Genomic DNA, 17584 nt, shown 5'->3' with positions numbered 1-17584 from the left:
TTTCGTTTTTAAATTTCAATTAATTTAATTAAAATTGTGAACTTACACCTGTAAATTTTTTTGTTATCTATCTTGTATTAGAATCGACCATCATGTACTTCCTTCCTTTGCAGCATTTTATGTCATGAATATTTTTAAATATTCCTGTCATTTGCTTAAAAATTATTATTTTTATTTCTTTTACTAAATCTTCCATTTTTATTTGGAATTTATCGTCGCCATATTATGAATACGTCACGCAAGCCAACATTTTACGCGAAATAATCCCCACCGTTTTAAAACATATTTTCGCCAAACACAAGTATATGCAGATATACATATGTACACCTGCATACGAGTAGTGAAAAATGATTCGATAAGTACATGGCAAGTCGAAACGTAAAAAATTTATATTATTATATTATAATTTTAAATGCTATTTTTAACAATTGTTATCTATCATAAAGTCGAAGACGTCTTTGGTACAAATTTCACTTATGTTAGTTTGTTTAAGCGATTTATGACAGATGTCAAATAAAAATTGCGCATACTTGTTTTCTGTCAGCTTTCACCACTTACGCCATTTATCTTGTTTGTGAAATCACATGAAATTAGCTAAGAAAGTATTCCTCATGAGTCTTTTATATTTTCACCTATCCTTTCTCTTTCAAGATATCATCGAATAAAAACGCTCGCTGCAACAATAACACGTCTAAAAAATTCGGTGTACAAAAGCAATAGCATTAATGACGTCACACTCAGAAATGTTGCTGTCAAACGCGCTTTCAAAAAGTACAATAACAGGGCAAAACTGTTATAATCTCGTGATCTATAATATTTGGCATAAAACATTTTTTGTTAAATTGCTATTTTTTTGAGTTGGCATAGTCTTATTAAGCCTGCCTCGTTTGCACGCGTCAATAGATATTTATGTAGTACTTATTGTTTTGCATACAAATATCTACATACCTTTGTATATAGTTATATTACCCTCCGCCGACGCATTTCCCTCTAAGTAGCGGTTTATTTTCTATTATTTTTAGTGCTATTTTGGCTTCCAACATCACGTTTAGTACGTAGCGCTAATTCTGGAAATGAAATAAGTTTTGCTATTTTGTGCAAAAACAATAGAATATATGTGTATTTGCGTAAGAATCTCAGCGTAATGAGTTGCCTTTTCTTGTACAAATATCAAGCGCATGTTTTTGTTTTTCTTTTACGCTTACTTCTTAAAGCTTTTTGCTCTTGGAATGTTGGTTGTTTTTCTGACCCCTTTTTCTGTATATTGTTTACACTTTCTCCAACCATTGAAGATCAATACCAGTTAAGTTCTAGATGTGTAATTCTAATTGAATTAAAAACCTGAAAGTGTTATACTTACATACATAGTATAAATGGTATATGGGCATTAAGAAGGACCAGCAATGTACTTAAAAAGTAAAGCACTGAGCACTAATACTGTGCCATGATATTTTAAAGACCTTACAAATGTTGTTTTGTACATACATATGTATGTATATGCAGGTATTTTAGTTATCTTAAGAATGTCAAGGCGAGAATCACCTGACCTTTGAATCGATTTCATGAGCTCTTTGTCAGATTCTAATTAAGGCATAAATGTGGACTCGTATTAATCAGTTCCTATTCCGTCATTAAAAGCGACTGTTATTCATTCAATATTTTTTAACGGTTTTGTTATGAGTCGTCGATATTTCGGTAGTCAATATTAAACCGGTCGTGTAATGAGGCGTCGTTACTTCGGTAGTCAACGGGCATAACGAATTTATGTTTATTTTTATATACACGAGTAATATTAGTAGCGTTTAAACTTTACTAAATGTTTCACCACGATTTTGCTAGTTTTTACGATATGTGTACTAACCTCATGCGTAAAATGTAGTGTACCAGTAGTTTTAAGATACCTGCGTGTTGTTAATAAATATACTTTATGTGTCAAAAATACACTTAAAGATTTGATATTATCCGATCTTAACAATTTTTCGAAGATTGTACTATTGTACCGACATTTCGTCAAATAAAATTTTTTTCCATACAAGAACTTGATTTTGATTGGTCAGCTGGTATGGCAGCTATAAGCTATAGTGTTCCGACAAATGATTAACTTTTTGGTGATAAAAGGACGTGCGCAAAATTTCAGATCGATATCTAAGAAACTGAGAGACTAGTTGACGTATATATAGATAGTCAGACATCGCTAAATCGACTTAGCTCGTCACGCTGTTCATGTATAAATACATTTTTTACGGTCTCCGACGTTTCCTTCTAGGAGTTACAAACTTCATGGCAAACTTTATATGCTCTGTTCAGGGTATAGAAATTCTATGATTTTGGTATATGGCTAGACTTTGATTCCAAGCCTGCCGAATGGTAGTAGCCACGACAGTCAGGTTTACCTAACCGAAGCGTGCCTGGATTTTTATCTAGCTATGGATTATCCACACTAAAGATTTGTTCAGAATTTTTTAAGGACAATTTTCTGCCACTACAACAACAACAGTGATAGTCAAACACAAAACACATTCGTATAGGAATAACATATCCCGTGACTAGGAGAGGGCACAATAGACCGAAGGTCGCGGTGCATACCTCTAACTAAATCTATCTATTTTTCTAACATATACCGTAAATAGAGTGTCTGCTTCGAGAGTGATATAAATATAACAATTGATAGTCAAAGTTTTTTTCTTCTAAAACCTCTTACCAAGTACTCGTTGTGGTCTTAATTGCTTTATATCACGCTAAGGTTGATCAGAAACAATTTTATTTATTTTTATTATTTAATTTATAACAAATAAAATTAGCAGGGTTGCCTTGTAACTCAATTAAAAATCAGCGTATCATCTTGTAGGAAACTTAAGCTAACATACAAGTATATCAATCAACTATTAATAATTATTGTAAAGTGATATTAAGCAGTTTTCGAAAACAAATTTTATTTTTTCAAACATCTTTTTAATTTAGTTGTCCACGCTTCTCTTCTTCCAGGTGCGTGTTTACGGCAAATGATGGCCAAAAATGGCGGCTAAACCACCGAAGCCGCCAGCTACTTTTCTGAAGCAAAGTAGTCACAACAACAACGACGCCGACAACGATAATAACGGCAATAGCAACAACAGTAATCCTAGTACCTCGGCTGCCACTGCAGCACCAACACCCACCACGCCTACCTCCACCGCGACGCACTCTGCCAACGCTGAGGCATACAGCAAGCTTGGTATAAAACGTTACAATAGTCGCGAAAATCTACTAAACAACATCACTAACGATTACAACTACAACGAAAACGATACTGCAACGACCGGCAATAGTTTGGAAGGAGCAGTTGCCGCCGCCGCACGTCCCGCTTGTAGTTGCACGAACATAAGTATTATGCATCTTTTTCATGAGATGAAGCAAGAGTTTCCGACCATACCCGATCCGATTGTAGCACAGTGTGTCAACGATAATTGTCACCAACGTGAGAATTGCATACAGATTTTGAGAAATGAGTTGGCGCTAAACCCGATACCAGTACAAACGTACCCAGCGAAGGTATTGCAACAACACCACATCAACAATCAGCAACACAGCAATCTGCAGCAGCAAAAGCAGTTGCAACAACGTCAAAAGAGTCCACAACAGCCAGCGCTGACACTGCAGACACCGCCACAACCGCCGCAACGCCTTAAAAACGCGTCGCCACAAAAACCTGTGACGCCGTTACGTCCCATACGCGCCGCGCCTACACAGCCGCCCTCTGTGGCGACGCTGCAACGCGTACGTGCTGAAGTCAAAAATAGTGCCGTTACACCTCAAACCAATTGTGATAGTGTTGAGTTAGTGCAAAATAGCAGCAATTTAGCAAAAGATGTTAATAGTGTTCAATTACCGTGCAATAATCAGTGTAATAATAACAACAACAATAGTGGTATCAGTGATTCGCCCAAACAAGCGTGTGATATGCCCGTGACCGCGAACGCGTCTGTCGACTGCGCGCGCTCCGCCGATTTCATAACGGCGCTCAATAGAATTGCTGCCAATCATCAGCACTCACCGGCGCAATTGCCAGCGATAGGTGCGCGCGCCCGCCCCAATACGCTCAACTTGCAAACATCTCAGCAGCAACTGCAGCGCCAGCAGTTGAACAAACAACTGCAACAGCATTTGCAGCAGCGCAGCCAATTAAAACAGCAACAACAACAGCAGCCAGCAAGTGGCGTAGCCGCAGATCCGCCGCTACAGAAGCCGATACGCAAAGCACCGTTGCCGCCGATCGCGCCAAAGCCAGTATTTCACAATAATATCAGCTACAATAGCAGCAACAACAACAGCAACAGCTGTGGAAATTCTCCACAATCGCAGAGCGTCGGTAGTTGCTCGACCGAATCGGCTTTGACGAGTCCGTTAAGCTCGTGCGGCGAAAGCGAAGTATCTGCCAGTGTGGGATGTTCGCCATCGCCAGCTTTTGCGCTCACCCATATCAATAACAACAGGCAAAATAGTAATAATAGCAATAACAATAACAACGTTGTTAGTCCCACTTATCAACCACAGCCAACATCACCTCTGCGTTCGCCTATACGCCATCGCTCAGTTATCACCGTACAGCCAGAGCCGCCATACGCGCGCGATTTTCTGCCGTCCGCAAAAATTAGCACCGTCTCAAATCCCGCCACCGTTGGTAGTGGTGGCAGTACGCCAACAAGTCAGAAAAGTTTCACCTCAGTCAATTTGACATTGCGTCAACCCACCAACGCTGTACCACAATCGACCATAGACATCTCTGCCGGCCCAGTGTTGAGCGGCAATGGTAGTGGTCTGACCTATTCCAGTACATCGTATAATGCACGTCACGGTTTTCAGCAAAATTTCCATATAACAGTCACCGAGGAAGGTGGTGTATTTAATGCGAGTCGCATACGGCCACGTAATAGTGGTTACTACGCTGGTATTGAGGGTGCGAATACGCCAGATGGACCTGCTGGCGGTACGGCGCAAACAACGACTACATCACAACAACCGCCTACCACGATACTGAGATCGCCAACAACACAAGCGGCACAGCATATTGCGCCGCAAGCGCAACTAACCACGGCACACAGTGAGGAGATGTGTCTGCCATTGGAGAATAGTGGTGAGTTAAGCGTTAGTGTGGAAAGTTTCAGTACAAGTATATTGGGAAACGTCAAGTTGAAACAAGATTTGTCATACTGCTGTGGCGGGTTAAACCCATTTGCTTAAAGTTATTCATTTCTTAGACAGACTTTTTAAGGGTCTTATATCCTTAGTCATGAGGCCTTACCTGATGTTTGCCAACTTCAAAATAAGCTATAATCTTTCAGTATTATTCAAGAGTGTTATATATATAAGTACAACTTCAGTTTCTTCAGCTTACATGTCTCGCACTTCCTTTCATAAAAGGCTGCTATTAGTTCAGCCATGTGCTAGCAAGACATCTAAAGTTTCTTTACTGCGGGAGCAATTTTCGCTTTTATTTTTTATTTTATTTTTCAAGAATATGTAAAGAAAATTTCACAATTTTGCTATAATTTTGCTTCCATATATTCTATACTGTCACATATTTGTAAACAGTTTTGCTTTCTTGTATGCGACGTAATTAATAATAGTCGTATATTTTAGTCGAGCGCTAGTAATTATTTACAACGTAATATTTATTCTTATCTACCTGTATACATTATTTACATAGATTAATACACTAACGTTTGAGTGTTTTAAATGTTTGCTCTCTGCCTCTTGACTTTACACGCACAAACCCAATTGATAAATTATCGATCAATTCTCGCTAAAAACAATAGAAATGTTAAGTCACAATAATCTGTATGACTTCAAAGTTTCATTAAATTTCAAATATTAGCAAGTGTTTCTTATCAGTTCATTTATTAGGGGTCTACTTGGAAATTGTACGCGCGTATATATATATATATATATATGTATATATTCGTCTAGGCAATTCCATTTTGCACTTTTCTGTTGTTATTTACTTAGCTTTTCAATGTCTCCAATCGATTTATAATGTCGGTATGAAAATGTATTTATACTTTTATGATTATTTCTCACGTCATTTTGGCTTTAAAACACGAGTCCGTTTTAAACACATAATGTAAGTAATGTTTTTTTTTTTTACACATTCCCCGATTTTAATTTACAACAGTTGTGTTGTTTATTTCTTCGCTTATTTGCACTCTTTGTGTATTGATTATTAGATCTACGTTTACTTTAGATTCGCAGATACTAAGCATTTCATAAATAAGTAGACACATATTTATATTCGAGTGGGTTGATTACACTGGTCTACAGTGCTTATGTTGCCCTAGAAATAAGATGGATTTTGGATGTAAATATTTGTGCTTACTATTCATAACACTATCCATGATTTTGTAGCCTTTATCCTTAAAACCTTATTTCCATTAAAGATTAGAAAAATCAAAAACGATGTTACAAAATAACAGATATATTTATAATGTCGATTTTGTTTTGTTACAGTAAGGACATGTCGAAAGAAAACGAGAGAAAAACGTTGAAAATATATATGTTTTCTTTCTAAAAACTCCTTATATGAGCATTTCTTGTATAGTTTTCCAGTTGACAATCTCTAAGCATTAGCTATCTTAAGAACCAGCACTAATTTGCCATCATGTGGAGATCTCATCGACTTTGATACATTGCATCCCTCACTAGACGGGATCCTGGTGAAACCGCTCTCTTTGTTCCTCACTATAATTTCGTAGAATATTCGAATATTACACGAGAGTAGTTAGTGCGGAGAAATGGCGAGCAGAGAAATTGATCAATTCGGAATCGGCTAATATTATAGTAACTCCCTAGCAAGTATTGATATAATTGTTGGTCAAACATCGACGTATGAATGGTAGATTAACTACTTGTATATCTAGGCGTTAGATCGTTTTTCCAAAAGCGTGTGCCCGAAGTTAATTCGAATTTGCTTTAGGTTATTATGGGTTTCCTGGATTAAAAAAACAAATATTTATACATAGTACATATGATATGAGCAATTAAGAGCTCATACTTAGAGGTATCTAAGCATCTATTTCTCAAAGTAGCAAGCGAAAAATATTTAATTTTTTTTGGCCCACCCTAATGTATATCTATCTGAAAAATATCATTTAATTTTTTTTTTTACAACTGATAACTTCCCTTTTTAAAGTACTTGTACAACAAAAATTATCTAATTTTCATTGTTTTAATATTTCGCATTAATTTTTTATATTCATTATATCTTCCTTCATCTCCAATTTTTGACACTTATTTTGCACATGTTTTGTTTTATCATTTTTACCGCCGTCAACGATTTATAATCGTTCACCTTTGTTAAATACATATGTATGTATGTATGTGTGAGTACGTTGCGTGCGTTTTTGTTTGTTTTGTATTTGCCGTTTTTTAGCGATGTTTCTCTTCGCTCTGATTTTCTCTGTGCGTTCAAGTTCAGGGCGATTTTCGGTAGTATATCTTTAATTTGCATGCCAAATTTTCTTCTTTTTCTCACTTTTATTTATTATAGTTTTGGCGAATTAAAATTTTTCTTCATTTCAACAAAAAAAAAATACTCTATGTATATTGTCCCCTGTTTTTTTTCTTCTTTGTTTACATATTTTCCACATTGAATTAAATTCAGCTGTAATATGAGAATTTTGCGTTAATACCGTTTATGCAAGTCCCATTAGAGTATTTTCTTGTTGCCATTTATTAACCTCTATTAAAAATGTATCCTTCGGAAACAGCGAATATTTTATTTTAAGCGAGTTGGGTTTGTTCGTATTATTTTCATTTGTTTTCCGATTTCGATCAATTACATTAAATTTAATTTTTTTTGCATTTAGAAGTTTATAACTGATATATATCCGGTCCTAGTATGCTAAAACTCATATTCGATATGCATATTGACAAGCAAAAGATTCATTATATCTGCTATCATTTCCTGCAGTAAGAGAACCACCACTCTAAAGCTCCGAACTTTACTATTTTTTGATAGTGGTAATGTTTTCTTTACGGACCATTATTATCAATATAATTCAATATTTTTAAATTATATATTAAGCGGCTGAAAAATATTTTCTTTCAATTTTGAATCTGGAACAAAATTCGCTTTTTTTTCAATTTTCGAAAATTTCGACATAGTCTCAAAATGGCAGAAGCTGAGTTGGGTTCTTAAATATTTACTAACGACTGTAACTCGTTGAGCTGTAACTAACTTGCACCGACAAGAAACTTACAAAATTCGCTATTGGTTTCTTCGAAATTTTATGTTTTATCTCTAAATATGGGCATGTCTATAAAAATCAACAAAAATCAAAAAGTATTGTTGCCGTTCTTCGTAGACCAAAATTTACATTACGCGTATATATCGACTACCTACGCGGACAAATGAGGCGATAGTCGCTATTTTGTATATGTTATCGATTACTACCAAAGCTTATAGTATATCGAAATGTCAAAATCAGGAAACTGATCTTGAACATTTGTTGTACACTACGTTAGTTATGGAGTTTGAATACATTGAGTATCTTTCAAGAAAATACGTATACATTAATTATACCCTGAACAGGGTATATTAAATTTACCACAAAACTTGTAACACCCAAAAGGAAACGTCAGAGACCCTATAAAGTTTGTATATAAAAGATTAGCGTATCGTGAGCTGAGCCGGTTTAGCCACAGCTGTCTGTATGTCTGTATATACGCGAACCAGTTATACACATGTCCTTTTTTCCCCAAGAGCTGCTGCTTTCTCGTAACCGCCGATATCGGACCATACAAACTGATCGTTCAGAATTAATTCCTTCTATTGAAACCTTTTTTATTTTACAATATATCTTTATGAAATTTGACATAAATTATTGCTCAATACAATGCTACAATATTCGTAAGTATTGTTCGGATCGGACCACTATAGCATATAGCTGCTATAAAATTTGACCGATTTAATTCATGTTCTTGTATTGAAAACTTTTTAATTTGGCAAGATGATTGCCCAAGACAATGCTTCCATCTGTATTGTTCGGAACGGACTATTACAGCATATAACTTGTGATTGGTATATGCGTTTTTAAGTATACTGGTTTCAGTAGCCTTCCGCAAAGCAAAAATTTGGTTATAGTATCTAACACAAGTATATGGACAACTATAACCCAGCAGCCTACCGCAATAGGGGTGTAAATTTAATTTTTTTTAATAGGCTTAATTAGAAACTTTCGGGGATGATTCAAAAATTATTATTTATAATTATTGTTTGTTTTGTTTTAGATTATTATATATATACAAAAGTGCATTTTTAATAACACAGTTGATGACACGGACTGTAAATACATTATAAATTCCGTTTTTTTTTTCTGTTTCTAAATAATTGCGTTTAAGGTTCTCATTTTTCCAACGTTTGCTTTTACTTTAATATACAAATATTATTATTTTTATTTTTTTGTAATATGTTATTTTATTATTCCAACTGTGATTTAAACCAATATGACACACTTTTTGTTCTCTCTTGATTTTTTTTTTGTCTCTTTACTGTGTATTATTTATAAAGCCATAAGTTCACCTACCCTATTATTTATTTTTTTTATACTAAACCATTTCATATATAATATTTGACATTTGATCACGCGACTCCTACAGCCACAACTCACGTCCGCCGCTTGCCAAACGCCGAGCTACCCTCACCACTCTTGGCCAGCGGCATATATTGTCATGTGCATTGCGGAGATGGCGCTGTGAGCGCTGGGCAGTTTATGACGCTGATCGGTGATCAGCAAGCACTCGACACCCGCCCGAAAGAAAATTTATATCAGCATTTATACATATTTCATTTGAAAGTCACACATTGACAAGGCACAACACCTAACTATATATAATGCATACATATGTACATATTTATAAGTATGCCTTCTTTCTTATAGTTTTGCATGCAGTTTAAATATTTTATGCAAATATGCATATGTGTGTCTGTATGTATGTGTGTAAGAGGTACCCGCGCAAACACATCTATTTTGTTTGCTTTCCGGTGTGTTGTTAAATTTAGCATGAAAATTTTATATTTAGCGCAATAGCCGTTCGAATATACTTACTTACATACCTATTTACATATTCATCCTTTCGTCAGCATGCCCAACAGTTTTGCTTTAGCGGTTTGTCTTATAAATGTTTTTAATTGATGATCATATAATCCCTTCGCAACGTCATATAAATGATTTTATTTTATAATTCTTTAATTAAATAGATAGTATGTAAAGTATCTTATTGTCTTCCAATATTACTTGGAGAAGTGGTGCAAATCAGATTCTTATAGCAAGAAAACTGTTCTCAAGGCTCAATTCTCTGATTCCGAACTTTTTTGTTATATTAGCACACATTCGTCTGACGGTTCCCTTAGACTTAAGCTCATTTTATCTTCTGAACACAATGTGTCGATTGCTTCTGGAATTAGGGACGAAGATGGAGTACATCAGCTCTTAGACTACTGTGGGCATCAAAACCATTTATTGGCGATCTGTGGTCGGGAAGAGGAAGGGGGACGTGATTGAATTTTTAAGGTTTATTAACGGTTTAGCTCGATTTCCGGCAAAACTACGTGTACTATAGAAAAAAGTTATATGGCAAAGTTTTAGTTAATGAAAATGTCTACAACTTTTGTAGCAACACCTTTTGGACAAAATCTGAAAATTTATGTGAAAAATTCAAATAACCAAGTTTTTGGGTTTTTTATTTTTATCTTGTAAACAAATTTTTTTCCATCACGAAATTTAATGTAAACTAACCTTCTATGTCTTTACAGCCCAATGAATTTCATCTAACGATGATTTTTTTTTTGCTTTCAAAAATTGTTTACCCTGCTCAATAAATCTTTGTTTGGGTTGAGGAAAGAAAACACCATTTTACGTTTTTACTTAATAATATAATTGTAAGAGCTCAATAAATATTGATTTATTTAATGGCTTTTAGCTGTTTATATAATATTAAGGGCTATCGAACTTAAAAAAAAAGAAAAGTTATATATTTCGCATAATTTAGAACACCCCTCATATTGAAGCATTTATACGATTTATTCGTATTTTTATTATTTTTATTATTTTATTATCACTTGAGCTAAGCAAATAAAATGAATAAATATTTTTATTGCCGAACACTTTATTTTCGAAATAATATTTTATCCAACATCCGTTCGATGCTGGTCTGTTGAAAGAATTCGCTCGTTCGGCGCTCTCTATAGGCAACAATGTTTCCATTTCCAATTCAACGCCATTAAATTATTATTAGAACTCAGATAAAAATGCACAAGAATGTTTATTAATTTGTTAAACATTTCGAATTTCTTTTGTTATTATTTTTATGATTGTTTTTTTTTTTTAATTTTTTTTAAGAATACCTATTTTTGCAATGCCAAAAATAAAACGCTTGCTAATAAACCAAAATGCGCCAGCTAAAGAAAAAAACTTTATAAAATAAGATTTACGATTGTGCTTTTTTACGAATTTCGACTTACGTTGGCCTTTCTATAACACATATATTAAAGCTTAAATTTTAATTTGTTTGCATATTAATATTTTTTTTGTTTGATTTTTTTATTACAAAGCAATTTGGAGAGCATTCGCAGCAGTTTAGCGGATTAGCGGATTAGAAATTAATTTCAGTTGTATTTCGGTTGGTTTACGACTTGTCCGACCTATACCTAAACACAACTAAATTCTTTATAACTTCATGTGGGCGTATATGTGTACCGTTATGTGCGTTTCAATGGAGTGATTCGAGTAGTCAACGTCAGTGATCAACTCGTGCAGTCTTACTGAAATTACACATACTCATATATAAAAATTAGCGCAAATCAGGTGGAATTAAAGCAAATATATATCAAACTTTATAAAAAAAATAATAATGAAAAAAAATAATAAAAAAATATATATCAAAAAATGTATGCTTTCTTTCGAAATAATTAAACTTTTATTGCTTGTCGTGTTTTGTGGTTAATAAATTCTAATTGTAGTCAAAAAACACTGTTAAAATCTGTGTCGCAAGTGTTGAAGACATGCCACAATCCTATGTTCTGAAAATTCAATTTGGCGACCTACAAATGTATTTTTGACGTTAAATGGCTTTTCAAAAAGTAGATACGTCCAAAGGCGTTCTAAAGTTTAGAGGTCCGTATAAAATCATAATGAACCACATAATTAAAAAAAATTTAAACCAAAATATGCAGCAAGTATTTCATATATACATGCTTACAGTTGCAAATATTTTTTTAAACAGTTGCCACCTATGATTTTTTACTTACAAAATTAACAATAATTTTTAAATATAGTACTCAAGTCACTAGATTGAGAATTTTCAAAATTTAAGCTATAATAACCATTTTTAAAATAGCGTAGTGAATAGAATCGTTTTATTGATATAAGAAAAACTTAGCCCAAGCGGAAACTTTAGTTCTGTGTACTGAACTCAAGAAAAAATGTCAAATAATGAAATATGTCCTCATATGTCTATGCTTTTGCTTTCTCGTCACATTCACTCAGCATTTTCTGCTAATTCTGTTTTGTATCTCAGCGTAATTTAGTACAAACCGCTCCACTATTTTTCTACAAATCAGTTATTTTCAAACGTCCATTAAGTTAAGCGTTTAATATTTTTAAAAATATATGGTACATATATTTTATGTGCATAGTTACACTAACACTTAATAAAGTTCTTTCCATCTTCTACAGCTTTCATCGAGACCATAAAGCGTCAGAAAGCGCGGCGTGACAAATTGGCCTCGGCACTGCGTGAGAACAAAAATAAACTTGGCAATGTCGAGGAAGAGGTCAAAATGCTAACCGAACCCTTGAATCCCGGCGAATCTGAGAGACTGGATTATGAAATAGAAAGATTACGCACTGACTGTCAACAAACATTGAACGAAATCGAAAATATCAGACGTTACGGTAATTTAACCTAAACACATACATACAGTTTACTTACAATAAATTTGCGCACATTCAACCCACAGGTCAGCTAAGCGAAGCCGAGCGACTGAAACAACAACAACAACAGCAGCATCAGCAACAACAATCATTCCCACGGCAACGGCCACCACGACCGCCACCACCACAACAACCGCCAAGTCCCTACCAACAATACCAGCCGAATGAAGTAGATTTCCTGCAACAACAACAACAACAACACAACACACCTGGCAGTGTCGTTAGTAGCGCTGGCATTGTTGGTGTTGTCGGTAGCGGATATAATAGCGCTCCAGGCACACCCAACTCACCACGCTTGCAGCGAACGCCAGCGCAACGCGCAGACTATGTCGGCCAACTGCCACCATATCAATTGCCATCAACCGACGAGTCGGACTACTCCGATTCGAATACCGATGGCGGTGACGACTATGAGCCGCTCGAACGTTGGCCCTGCTCCATGTGTACATTCCTCAATCATCCACAGCTGAACATATGCGAGGCGTGCGAATGTGTGCGCATCATACCCGGTACGATACGCATTGTGCCCACAGCTGGTGGCAGCGGCAGCGCCAGCACAGCAGCAGTAGCTGCAGCCATGCCACAGCTGCCTGCCCCAACGGCAGCCGGTAGCGTTTCTGCGACTGCAGCTGCTGCTGCGGCGGCCTTGACCGCGGCGACTCCAACAGCAATAGCGCATGGCGCGAGCACGGCATCAGCGGGCAATTCGCCAACTTCTGCTGTACGCACCGTTGCTGCGGAATAACACTGAATGGCTTGCATGGTGTTTTTATTATTATTATTTAATGTTTTTTTTTTTTACTTTATGTTACGTGTTACGTACTTTTTATTGACACAATGCTAAATTATTACTTAGCCGCTAAGTTTGTATTTACATATTTTTTTTATGCTAATCTAAACCAAATGCATTAGTTACTTGTATACTTGTTTATAAGGCCGTTACAGTTAAGCACAGTTGTATGCGTTTAAATATTGGTTTTTCTATGTTGTTGCTTTGCATGCAGTTAAAATGCCTCAATACACGCTTACACTACTTTTACAATAAGTAAAAAACTTGTCAAAATTGTATATTATTATTTTGTTTCCAATGAGCTGCATAAATATTTTAAATAGTAAATGTGTGTATATACATACATATGTATATAATCCTTTCGCAATGAATCACTACCAGGGTTGCAATTCAAGCGTTAAAAAGACAATGGTATTAATTAAAATTATATTTTTTTCATTTTGTAATCTCGAAAATCTTAATTAAAAATCATATTGAAATTCTTAATCCCAAATTTTATATTTCAAAATATTTTTATTTACATATTTTTTTTTAATTAACACAAATAAATTTTTTTTAATTAAATTTAAAATTTTTAATACCTAATACCGGAATTAAAATTATTTTTTAATCCTTAAAATCGGTTTAAAAATAAAAAAATTTGAATTTAGGTTTTAATAAAAAAAAAATTAATCCTAAATAACGGATTGAAAAAAAATGGAATGCCAAGTGGTAAGTTGTAATTAATAATTTAAAAAATTGTGTTTTTTAAGTTAAAATAGTTTCGCGCTTGCGTACTTCGTGTTCAATTATTTTGATTTATATTTTGAAAAGGAAAGCTTATTTTTAATAAAACATCAACATATGTATAATAGTTTAGCAATTTTTTTCTTATTGACATTTAATTGTTCTTAATTATAATTTTTAAATTAGATAAATGTAAATCTTGGTTTTTATTTAATATCCCGTTTCATTCTAGCGTTTGATATTGAAAATAATGTTTTTATTTGTTACACCAAATTTAGAATTAAAACTTTTTTTTATCAATTTTAAATTCTAATTTTGTGTTTGAACATTAATTTCCAATTTTTAATTCTAATTTTTGGATTAAAATCAAAGTTAAATTATTAATTATATCAACGCATTTTAACTGCATGTGACTCTGCACATACATACATATATACTTATATACATACGTAAAAAATTTTAAACAATAAAAAAATAGTAACTAGAAGCTGTGATAATTAAATAAAGCAAGTATAAAAAGTGTTTGCGTAAATAAAAATAGTAAAATTTGTTCAAAAAATCTGTATGCAGTATATTATTTGTTAGTTTACAATATTTTGAATACTTAAATGGCGTGCTATATGTAGTTAATTTACACATTATCAAAGAAAACAGTGAATCTAGTTAACTCTATAAAACTAGCTTCACATTCTCGTGCATTAATTGATAGAAAGAAAAATAAATTAAAAAGAAATCAAAGTCCAATGCTTATATACACATACTTTACATGTATATATGTATAAATATTTATAGAAATTATAGTCATTTAAAATAATGTGAAATAAGCTTAACGTTTAGATGTACTCGTAATTTAATTCAACTGTTAATTTTTTTTAAATACATTTAATTTAAATAATATTTTATTATGTAAGAGTGTTTAAAATATTTTATTTTATTGTTTTTTTTTATTCAATACAAATTAATCAAGCAAACGAACGAACAAGTCAAACTATTTGCTGCGTCAGGCAATACTTAAACTTTAACGAAACTTTTCAGTAAAAAATACTATTTAAGGTATGAAATCACTTGATACTGGCCCTTTTTTTTAACCTTTTCCCGTTATAATGAAACTTTTGAAACAAAAAAAGATTGCAACTGAAATCACTTGATACTGACTTTTTTCTTATATTTTTCCGATATAATAAATTAAAAAAATATAAAAAAATATTGTAAAATGAAATCACTCGATTTTGTCTGAATTTTAATATATTTATTCCACGTAGTAACAAAAAAGTGAAATTTTGAATAAAATCTAATTTAAAATCCAAATTAAGAAATTTCTGCAATTATTTTAAAGACGTGATTATGCTTGTTTGGCTTTTTCTTAAAATCTGCTTAAATAAAAAAATAAAATCACACAATCCCAATTAATTTTGGCACATTTTTTGTGAAATTTGTGTAATTTTTGTGCTGCAAATCGCTCAATGCTAAAATATTATTTGCTGCTAGCATAAATCTTACAACTTGTTAAAAAAATTATTTAAACTAAAATATCTCCATTGCTGCACCGAAAATGTGAAGAAGCTTTTGTGACAAGTAAAATCACTAATTTTCTACTTATTTCATTTATATATCAATAAATACTCGAAATATTTGCAATTATGTCAAAATAATACTTCAGAAAGTAAAATTTCTCAAACCCGTCTCGTTTTGATTTCAGTTTAAATTTTCCGTCTGAAAAAAATGCGTAGCGAAAAATCTTTCACCAAAAAGTATGACGTCAACAGATCGAATATTAAAAATTGTAAAAGAAGAAAAACGTTAACAAATTAATATTTTTAGTATTGTCTTTTAAAGTTATTAAAACTATAAACTATAAATTATAATCTAAAAAATCTTCAAAATAAAACAAAACTTGCAGCAGCAGTTTCATACATACACACAGACTCAACAAGTAACCATACTAAAATGTGCAAAAATAACAAAATCCAGCAGTCCAGTTTGAGCATTCAATTTTGTTTTACAAACATTTATTTTTTTCAACAGAATACGCTTGGAATATACGTTTTTGTTTTAGCATTTCTCAAAATTATTTCGTTACTTTAATGTTTTTGTTTTTACAATAAGTTATTTAAAACAAATTGAAACATATAACCTTTACTATCAATATTAATACTAATATTATGTATGTAAATGTAAAAACAAATACAACAATAAACTGAAAATGAAACTTTAAACTTATGCGATAATTGCGTTTGAATTGTTTTATCTACTCAATTGCTGTTTGCTTGCTTTTGCAACTTGCTGCTGCTAATCTAACCTCACTTTTACATACACGCACGCATATCTACAGTTATTTATGAAGAACACTTTTCTCAAATATTTGTTGCAGAACCAATTTTGAGTCGAGAGGATATACATATCACTCTGTCGCCAGGCGAGAACAGTAAGTTAATATATAGAAAAATATATGTAACAAGTATTTATATTAATTATGCCAAATTGTTTGGTTTTTCGAAATCTTCCCCTGAAGTTTCAGTTTTTGCCCTTAAAGTAAGGATCCATCGTAAACCAACTCTTTATTTTCAAAAAACCTATGCCTAATTCATTTTACTATTTCCATAAATTTAAAATAATATTTTTTGATCTTTTGCAATAAATTTTTTTACGCCAAAAATATAATTCTAAAACTTTAAAAAAGTCATACTCTATTACAAAATATTAAAAATTTCCTACTGTACAAAATATGTCTTAATGATTTTCTTCGCAAAAACATGCCTTTAAAAGTTATACGCCGTTAAAGTTACGCATCAAATATACTGAGCATTCATAAGTACACCATGTCGTATGAGCAACATAGAATATGTAAGCCACTTGCATGAATGCTCATGTCACGCATCAAATATACTGAGCATTTACTAGTACACCATGCCACGCCACTTGCATGAAAATAAAGCGCTTGTTTGCGTTGGATCCTAATTTTCAAACAAAAAATTTAACGACAAGGAGCGTCAACTTGTAAAATAACGGACACCCTAATGTACACATAACTAAACATATAGTAAATGTAAATTATGTATGTTTTTTATACTAATTATTTAATAATTCATTATATTTGCTT

General features: G+C 33.1%; 1 protein-coding gene across 3 annotated transcripts in view; it reads left to right on the top strand.

Moving 5' to 3' along the window:
• Positions 1 to 17584, top strand: part of Tab2 (TAK1-associated binding protein 2) — a 38703-nt gene that overhangs the window by 20043 nt on the left and 1076 nt on the right. For 2 of the 3 annotated variants that reach the window (XM_014230275.3, XM_036375244.2), the window contains exons 2-4: positions 2986 to 5113; positions 12711 to 12929; positions 12995 to 16704. In XM_014230275.3, coding sequence (XP_014085750.2) covers positions 3016 to 5113; positions 12711 to 12929; positions 12995 to 13713 — 3036 coding nt within the window. In that variant the 5' untranslated portion in view covers positions 2986 to 3015 and the 3' untranslated portion in view covers positions 13714 to 16704. Of the gene's footprint in view, positions 1 to 2985; positions 5114 to 12710; positions 12930 to 12994; positions 16705 to 16855; positions 16910 to 17584 lie in introns of those variants that run through there. The other variant, XM_070107868.1, reaches the window with a different exon arrangement.

The sequence above is a fragment of the Bactrocera oleae genome, chromosome 4 (assembly GCF_042242935.1).
Source record: "Bactrocera oleae isolate idBacOlea1 chromosome 4, idBacOlea1, whole genome shotgun sequence".
In the NCBI taxonomy this organism is placed as follows: domain Eukaryota; kingdom Metazoa; phylum Arthropoda; class Insecta; order Diptera; family Tephritidae; genus Bactrocera; species Bactrocera oleae.
The sequence above is the reverse complement of the archived record's forward strand: the minus strand, read 5'-3'. Positions and strand labels throughout refer to the sequence as shown.